This window comes from Protobothrops mucrosquamatus, unplaced genomic scaffold (assembly GCF_001527695.2).
Source record: "Protobothrops mucrosquamatus isolate PMUCROS unplaced genomic scaffold, P.Mucros_1.0 scaffold468, whole genome shotgun sequence".
Lineage (NCBI taxonomy): Eukaryota > Metazoa > Chordata > Lepidosauria > Squamata > Viperidae > Protobothrops > Protobothrops mucrosquamatus.
In genome coordinates this window covers 1,202,066-1,211,262 of record NW_015386789.1, presented here as the reverse complement: position 1 = coordinate 1,211,262, position 9,197 = coordinate 1,202,066, and the positions used below count along the sequence as shown (strand labels likewise).

The window sequence follows — 9,197 nt, the reverse complement described above, 5'->3', positions numbered from 1 at the left end:
GAATCAAGCTTCATCATCCCTTAGGGCCATGCTGGCTGAGGAATTTTGGAGGCTATAAATGCAAACCATCTGGAAGACTTCAGGTTAGAAGAAATGGTTTAAATTACAGAGGTGGAAATCCAGCATTTCTGGAGGGCACTGGCTTGGAGAAGACGAGGTCAACATTATTAGATTGACTTTGGGAAAGAGACAGCAACACACACCCCAACCTTAGGCGATATGTAGAAACCAAGTGAAGTTAATAATAACTGAGATGATCAAAGCTGTATCTGCTAGCCAGCTTGATTGTTGACACTCAATTTGGTCCTAGAGGATGATTGACCACAAAGGGATCCAGAAGAAAATTAATCGTCACGTCCATTTCTAAGGCAACAACTTCGAACATCTTCACCTCCCTGAAACAGTGCCACACAAAATGATCTTTCATAAATTTCCATCAAACTTCTGGGCAGAGTAATTAGAAGGACCAGGGAAAGGAAAAATTTGTGATGACAGTATTATAATTACTGAAAATACTTTATGGGAAGTGTTTCTATCTAATGTTTTCCCTTAAATTGAAGGGAGGTATGGGGAGCCAGAGGACTACAGACAGCTGGTGAACAAACCTGGTCAACAAAATACATGTTCTTCACGCACACACAAACATACTCCTTGGCCATCTTTGAACTACACAAGTGCAAGAATGCTAGCTTTGAGAATTGCACCTAAATTCTCTTCTCCCCTGAATTATTTTCTAAGATAAATTGTCTTCTGTTTGATTGAAGAAGACCTGATAAGAGAAAAGAAATTGCACCCTGCCCGGTCTTTCAAGACTCTCTCTTTGCCAAGGCATCCACAGGGGATGACAAAAAAGTCAATATGGCAGACAAGTCCACTATATTGCTTTTTTTTTTAACAGACAGCCACCCCCCAGATTCTCCTGCTCCCTCAACATTGCATTGCACTTCCAGAAAAAGTAGTAAAAGTCACACTGGGCAAATATGATGCCATTGCACACCTGAAGGACCCCCCACTGACATGTCATCTGGATGACTGGACAAAGGGAGCCTTTTTGGAGGCAGAAATTCGATGTGGATAATACTCCAACATCCCAAATGAATTATGCCTGTTTGCGTGTACAAAAGAACTGACTGAGGGAGGAAACATCACCAGAATGGGAGGCTTCCTTATTCTTCTTTTCTTTCTATCTGTGTTCACCTTGAAGGATATTACTATGTCATTCTGTAATAGTCTGCTTAATCACAAATCTCATTGGATTTAATTTAAAAGTGGCTGTTCATTTTCTGGTATAAATGGCAACAGTTAAATTCTGCACTCTCTCTTCCTCTCCTCAGGTTCAGAAAGTTCTAGAAATAGCCACTGAGTTTACAATTTCATATTTCATTACATACATTTGGGGAAAAGGAGGCTGAACATATAAAAGGAACTAGTGAGTTGGATCACAATTGTAACAATAGTAGTAGTAGAATGCAGTAGTAATGGTGGTAATTACAAAAACAGCTGAAAGCAAGCAGAAAGAGAGACAGACTCCTGTGGAATCAAAATATAGTAAATTCAATGTAATAATCTGGAATAAACCCTACGAGGGAAAGGATTAAAACCTGACACAAATATAGACCCAGAGCAAAGAGTAATATGGGCCATTTAGAATCTTACCCTGCTAATTTCCTGGGCAAATGTGAGTTATCCAATATGTAATATCCAATATTTGCTTAATATGGTTTATTGAATAGACTACAATTGACTGACTTCATAGAACATACTAGATCATAAATCCTGGTTTACAAATCACACTGGCTCAATTCATACAACACACTAAATCACAAGCAAGTAAATCATATTTTGCCTTAGCGTGTTGTGTGAACTCTACCCATGATAAACTCAGCTGATTATGAGCAATCTATGCCTCCCTACCGCAGATGGCCTCTGGACACCAGGCTCAGTGCGGCTGGTAGAAACACCTGAAAGAGCAGTGCAAAAATGAAGGAGGAAAGTCAGGAGATTATCCCACAGTCTTTCGCTTTCATTGCTCATAAATGGTGACTATGTCTTATACATAATGCTGGAAACTGGAGTCTTTTCAACCACTCTTTCTATGTGCCGACAATATCTTACATAGCTATCATCTTGATTTTGCCCTGAATACCATCCTGTTCCATTCTGAATGGACATAAAAGCTATCAATTCTCAGAATTCTAATCAACAGCCATGCTGGCTGGGCATATCTAGACCTTGGTGGCACCTGATAGCAAGAATTTGCCTTATGGAACTAAAAGCCCAGGGAGCAGATGGGAAAATGAGAGAGGGGAAAGAGTTCTCCTTTTCCTGAGGCTTATGATGAAGCTCTTCTACTTCCAGTTGGTAAAAGTGTAGTGTTGAATTAAAAAAAAAAAAGATTTCTCATTGATGTCTTTGAATCAAAGACATAAAGAATCGGGCTTTTTTTTAAAAAAAAAAAAATCCACAAATATATCACATCATGCTATTGTAGGTATCATGTTAGATTGCATGAGCAGATATATCAAGGCAGATCATTTGTTTCAATGGTGGAGTGGTCAGATCCTAAGAACAGCCCGGCTGGGGATGGGCAAGAATTAGCCTCAGAGGGGCTCTACTGATTTTGCATGGGTTTTCCTCCATGAAAACAGGGGCAGCCCATCCTTTTAGTTCAGGGGTCTTCAAACTTGGCAACTTTAAGACTTGTGGATTTCAACTCATAGAATTCCTCAGCCAGCCACTCTGGGAGTTGAAGTCCACAAGTCTTAAAGTTGCCAAGTTTGAAGACCCCTGTTCTAGTTAGAAACATTTCCAGCAATTGTTTTGAATGCTTCCAGCTTGCACTAAAGCGCTAAACTGTTGAGAATAAATCTGTATATTGGTGTGTGGGTTTCTTTTTTTGGTTTTTTTTTTTTTTTTTGAAGACTTGCCTGGATCTGGGGCTTAAAATGGGTTAGGCAGCCTGCAGTAATTATAATTGTAACCATGTTCTCCTTTCAGATATATGTGAACTTGAGAGCATGAATGTACATGAGAAAGGGACACAAAGAACATTCTGCTGAAAGACTCTGTGGAGCTTGTTACTCTTCCTTTATAGACTTCAGATTACAAAGCTTTTTACTTATTATTGCAAGGTGAGCATTTTAAAAAACCAAATATCCACGTTTGGTCTCAGGGTAGCAAAGAACACCCATGAATGAGACAGACAGAAGCCGAGAGAAGGCTAATAGCGATGAGATCTTAGACAGGTCCCAGATATTTAGCCTTTTCTCACATTGACCCTAGCATCTATCCATCATCGGTCATGCCATGTCTGGATAGAACTCTAACTTTCTCTCATCACCTTGTGCTTCTAATAAAGCCAATCCTTTTTCAGGTATTTTTCTTTCTTTCAGCCCAATCAACTCTGGACCTTCAGTTTTCTTTGCATGGAAGAAAAGAGATTACCCATTTCCCCCTTGTTCCAGATTGCCAGGAATAATCCATTTCTAAAACCAAAATTAATGATTTGGGGGTATTATACTAGCTACTTGTTAGGTTCAGCCTTATGGGTTTAAAGCACCGAAAATAAGTTTCCACCAGTCCTTCCCATTCCACCTTTCTACTTAACCTGCCCATCCCAGCAGCAGCCATCTCTGCCATAATGCCAAATGCCATTTGTAAGTGCCAACTGCACATATTTATATGCTGGAGCAAATGGCATCAGGGCCCATTCTGCCACACAGCTATGTGCATGAACTGTTTTTGTTGCAAACCCAGATGGCATGAAAATGAACATGAAAATGAGCAACGTTGATGAGTTCAGTTCCTATTACACCCTATGTCTACTGGGCAATGCAGAGTTCACAGAGTCAGTGGGTAGATTTATAGCAATCAAATATGTTTTTTTTTTCCCTTTCTCCACCAGTCGGGCCACAAATACCTCAGATCTATTTTTCCTACCTGGTGAGCAAATCCTCAGCGACTCGGCTAAAAGGATGGAGATATAATGGAGCTATCGCATGATAAGCGTAGGTTTCGCATGAAAAGTTCTTCCCTGTTGCTGTTGGCAGCTGCATAAAACAGGGGCCATATACGGACAAGGAATGAGCGAGGAGAAGAAATCAAATTAGAGTTTAGATAGTTAGGAGAGTGGAAAGCCAGTGGAAAACTTGCTCTAAAGTCTTTTCATGGAAGCCATCTAAGTTAGCTATTGGATGCTTGGCAATAGCTCCAGACTGTCCTTCAGATCATAGATCATCTGTTCCCTCTTTCTGTACAATAGTGCAAATGCCCAGTGAGGGAGAGAGGGAGGATGGGGGGGAGGGGAGCGACTTTGCAATGCCATGGCTAAGTTGTGCCTATTGCACACATCAAAGACAGATCCGACTTACTGCACAATACACCTGGCACAAGGCGGGAAGCCGCCGGTACCTGTCAAAACATTTTTACCCTACATTGTGTGTGTTTGTGTGTGTGTGTGTGTGTGTGTGCGTGCGTGTGTAGTGTAGTGTCGTTGTCAAGTTTCAACAGATGGCTCTAGCCTGGCTGAAGAAATGAAGGCAAAGAAAAAGAAGAAGAGCGGGGCTGAATGGGTGGAGGAGGAAAGAGTTCTGTTTCCCCAAGACCTTCTTTGCCCCACTCACTGTTGGGCCTGAGCAACCTGGACGGGCCTCATCCAGGTACCCAGCTTTGATTGTTGGGCTGTGGGGCACTGGGCAAAGGGGCCACATTCAGACCGTTTTGTGGCGGAAGAGCCGAGTCAAAGTTGAAGTCCATCTCGTCACTGTCCATGAAGTCATTGAGAATGATGGACTCCACATCACATTCCAAGCTCCCGTTGAACATGTCCAAGTCTAGATCTGCTGGGAATCTGTCCTGACTCAACACAGGGGTGTGCATGGCTTCTGGGTAAGGTCCCTGCAAGGAATCTAGCAAGCTCATGTGCGCCCCCTGGTTGTTGACGTAGGAATGAAGATGCCCGTGGTGAGACATGTTCACCATGCTGCAAGCGTCACTGGGCAGGCTCATAAGGCTGATCGGAGAGGGTAAGGCACTGTTGTTAAGAGGAGGGTGGTGGCCAGCTGGTGATGGGTGGTATAACGTGTTGCTCTTCATGAGAGAAGACGAGTGGGGAGGGTAGGGGACCAAGCCTATCTCTCCGCCCCCACCCCCACCGCTACACACCAGGGCATTTTGTCTGTGGCCGCGAGGCAGGCCCATGCTGTTGGCTGGTGGCAGGTGTGGCTCGCCCTCCTTGTGCGCGTAGGAAATGGAGGAGAGCAGGTCCTGCAATGAGGCGTTGCGGTAGGCATTCATGGGAACAAAAGTGGCCTGCTTGTTCTCTTGGATGGTCTGCATGGGCAAACGGCGCATGATGCTCATGGCGGGTTGGCTATAAATAGTCCCAGAGTAGGTATTACCACCTCCTCCCCCTCCCCCACCTCCTGTACCCACTGAGGAGCACTTGGAGCTGAAGCCAAAGTTGGAGGTCCTGGGCCGGAGTCCTCCAGCAGAAAGCGGCTGGGCTGGGCTCATGCTGTAGTTGTCCTGCAGGTCATCTAGAAGACTCTCTCCCAGGCTCTCATTCAGGTTGATGGTGCCGGTGAGATCAGTCAGCCTGGGCATCTCCACTGAACAGCGGGCATTCAGGGAGGGGGACAGGGTGCTAGAAGGGCTGGGGTACATCAGTGGGGAGGATGGGGTCCCATCATCCTCCTCCAGGTCATCTGGCTCATGGTTGGCCATGATGGGCGAGAGGCGGCTATTCAGTGTGCTGGCCGAGGAGTTGGCCCGTGTCCGGAAGTCAGCCCAAGCATCGTATTCCTCACTGGCATGGGAGGTGGGACTCTCTGACCATTTGGCCTGCTGGCTAGCTGGGCTTTCTTCTCCTCGTTCCTGAGCAGTCTGGATCTGCTTTTTCCGACTGGCTTTGCCCTTGATCCGCAGGAACTTGCTGTTGTTGTCCATGGAGACGGCTCGTCGACGGGGCGTCTTCCCAGTTTTGCCACCTTCGGGGTTCAGCATCCACCAAGAACTTTTGCCAGTGCCTTCATTTTGCACACGGATGAAGCGGGTGTGCAGGGACAGGTTGTGCCGGATTGAATTCTGCAAGCAAAACAAGACCAAAAGAAGAAAAAATTGTATCAGCCCTCATGTCTCTCACTTGGCATTCTTTTCTGCTTTCTACCATCCCCCAAAGCCACCCATCACCTGGCTTTACCGCTGACATTCACCAAGCTTTTTCAGCTCCGCTTGGGGTTAACAGAATGCCCCACTTTTCTCAGATCAAGAGACACATTTGGGATTTAAACAGCACACTCCTCAAAATGGGGAGTGCCAAGACAAAGAAGGGCCAGGATAAAAAATAAATAAATCAGATATAAACTTAATTAGCACCTAATTAACTAAATTAAATATTCAGTTAACATGATTATCCTGAAGTCTTCTTGAAGTCAAGCTCAACTCCTAAGGACTTCATGGAGATGTCCCTGTCATGTTCTTGGAAACAGTGAATATGATTGTGAACATGATCTTTTCCTGCAACATTATTACGTCAGATGTATGCAATAATTTTTCATTTCTGTTGCATCGAAAAGTAGAGCTGAGTGATAACCTTTGGAAGGTCTCCATGAATGTTGCCCAAGGTTCTTGGGAGGCACATGAAATTCTGGTCCTTAGCCAATTGAAATGAAGATGCAATACATATGAGAGAGCCTTTTTAGTCCAGTGCTTAAGACACCAGGCTAGAAACCAAGAGACTGTGAGCTGTAGTCCTATCTTAGGCATGAAAGGTGGCTGGAAGATTTTGGGCCAATCGCTAGGAGACTGTGAGTTCTAGTCCTCCCTTAGGCATAAGAGTTGGCTGAGTGACTTTGGGCCAGTCACCAGATGACTATAAGTTCTAGTCAGTGATAGAATTCAGCCAGTTCGCACCACTTCGGCAGAACCTGTAGCTAATTTTTTGTTACCCGGGCCCAGAATGGACTTCTGGAAGTGGCATCCACACAGAGAACTGATTGTTCACATATTTGAATCCCATCACTAGTTCTAGTCCCGTCCTAGGCATGAAAGTCAGCTGGGTGACTTTGTGCCAATCACCAGGAGACTGTGAGTTCTAGTCCTACCTTAGGCTTGAAAGCCAACTGGGTGAGTTTAAGTCAATCATTCTTTTCTCACCCCAACTCACTCCCAGGGTTGCTATTGTGGGAAAAGTAAGAAGGAGTATTACGTATGTTTGCCCCCTTGAGTTATTTATAAAAATAATAAAGGCAAGACAGAAGTAAATAAATAAAACAAACATCAGTTAGCAAGGAAGACAAACAACAAGTGACTTGAAACATTGGCTATGCCAGACATGTACCAACCTTCTTTAGGCAACTCTACTTGCTTGAAAAAAGAAGATTCAGTGTCAGCTGATTCTGAGCATTTGGGAAGTTAATAAGCTGGCTATGGAAGGATAACTGTTTTCAGATCTTTCCCCAGGGTTAAAAATATAGAGAGAGCCAGCTCTGTTTCTCAACCTAAGTTGCCATGCTAAGGTTGTTTGGTGTATAGAATAAAATAAAATAAAATAGCCATCAATTTGGCATGCTGAGCTTTTTTTTAGAAAGGGCAGAATATAAATAAAGTCACTGACCCAAACCTCTCCTTGAGGGAGATAGTTGGTCTAGCAACATGAATTATAAAAAAAGAAAATTGAATATAAATTTCTCAAGAGTCTTTATGATGAATCCTTCACTTCACTTCATCCCACAGTTTTTTCCATCTCGTTAGGGAAATATTTAGTGAGAAATAAGGGGATCAAACTAGTGCAGTCATTAAGTGCTAAGGGACTATCAAATCCGAGTTACAAAATTCTGGACTTCCACAAAGATCTATCTGCTACCATTTTGCAACAAACTCTTGTGGCCCCAGATCCTGATCGGTCATGTCCTGCCTTCTGAGATTAAAGCAAGTATCCCTCTTTCCACTTTCATATCCTTCTGGACTTCAATGCTTTTAAAAGGTGAAAAGTTAGACTGTCTAGCACAACACTCAGAATTCTCCAGCCAGCCTTGTTGAAGTCCACACCTCTTAAAGTGGCTAAGGTCGAGAAGTACTGATGTAACATGGTAAACTGAGCATATGGGCTATACAGGTAGTCCTTGACTTATAACAATTCATTTAATGAACTGTTCAAAGTAACAATGGCACTGAAAAAACATTCAAAGTAACAATGGCACTGAAAAAAGTGACTTATGACCATTTTTCACACTGCAGCATCCCCATAGTCATGTGATCAAAACTCAGATGCTTGGCAACTGATTCATATTTATGACGGTTGCAGTGTCCCCAGATTATGTGATCACTTTTTGTAATCTTCTGACCAGCAAAAGCAAGATTCACTTAACAACTTTGTTACTAATTTAACCACTGCAATGATTCACTTAACAATTGTGGCAAGAAAGCTCATAAAATGGGGCAAAACTCACTTAACAAATGTCTCACTTAGCAACAGAAATTTTGGGCTCAATTGTGGTCGTAGGTTGAGGACCACGGGTACATAGAAGTCAAGGTTTTTGCAAACATTTTTCGATGCTTTTTTTCTTTCCCAACCCCTCCCCCCCTCTCTCTCTCCACTGAGCTTGATGCAGAGCTTTGTGGAACCCCAAAGCTGACACCTATCACCCGTTCTTTGTGTGCAGAGTGTTGAGTGTTCCTTTTGTTCTGGTTGGTGTCTGGAACTGGGCAAAGCTGGCTGCCAGGCTGAATGTACTAAGCAAGGAAATGCACATACTGACAGGGGGATGGGCTGGAAGGAGGCACGGGGGTTGAAAATCACCCGGTGAGAGGCTGCCAGGGCGTCTGCAGAGTTTGGATCCATGCCTTTGTCCAGAGGCATACTAATGAGCAGGCAAGAAAGTTATAGAGGCCCATAGATCATATTATGGAATGGCTTGCTTCCCTGCACTTCATTTATTTGGAGACTGCTTGCAGGCTGGCACTCTGCCAGCAGCCACCAAATCCAAGTCTACAGAAATCAATCTCTCGCTGACTGATTAAGCCGTGTTTAGAACTAATTGCTCCTTCGTGTGTGGGGAGAATAAATTATGGGCTTTCATCTTGGCATCTTTAAAATGCAATAGCAGGTAGGGCCTCGCTGTTAACTCTTTCCATCCCACAGTGCGGGAGATGAGGCATGCCAACTTGGAAACCCTTGACCAAAAAGAAGAAGAAGG

The 9,197-nt window shown here is 43.8% G+C and overlaps 1 protein-coding gene across 1 annotated transcript; it reads right to left on the bottom strand.

Moving 5' to 3' along the window:
- Positions 1-4,650: 4,650 nt before the first annotated feature.
- LOC107288028 (forkhead box protein O3-like) lies at positions 4,651-8,860 on the bottom strand. The gene is made up of 2 exons (XM_015816605.1): positions 8,756-8,860; positions 4,651-6,084 (listed from the first exon to the last, which is right to left on the bottom strand). Exons 1-2 carry the CDS (start codon positions 8,858-8,860, stop codon positions 4,651-4,653), a joined length of 1,539 nt encoding a protein of 512 aa, XP_015672091.1.
- Between the last annotated feature and the right edge of the window lie 337 nt (positions 8,861-9,197).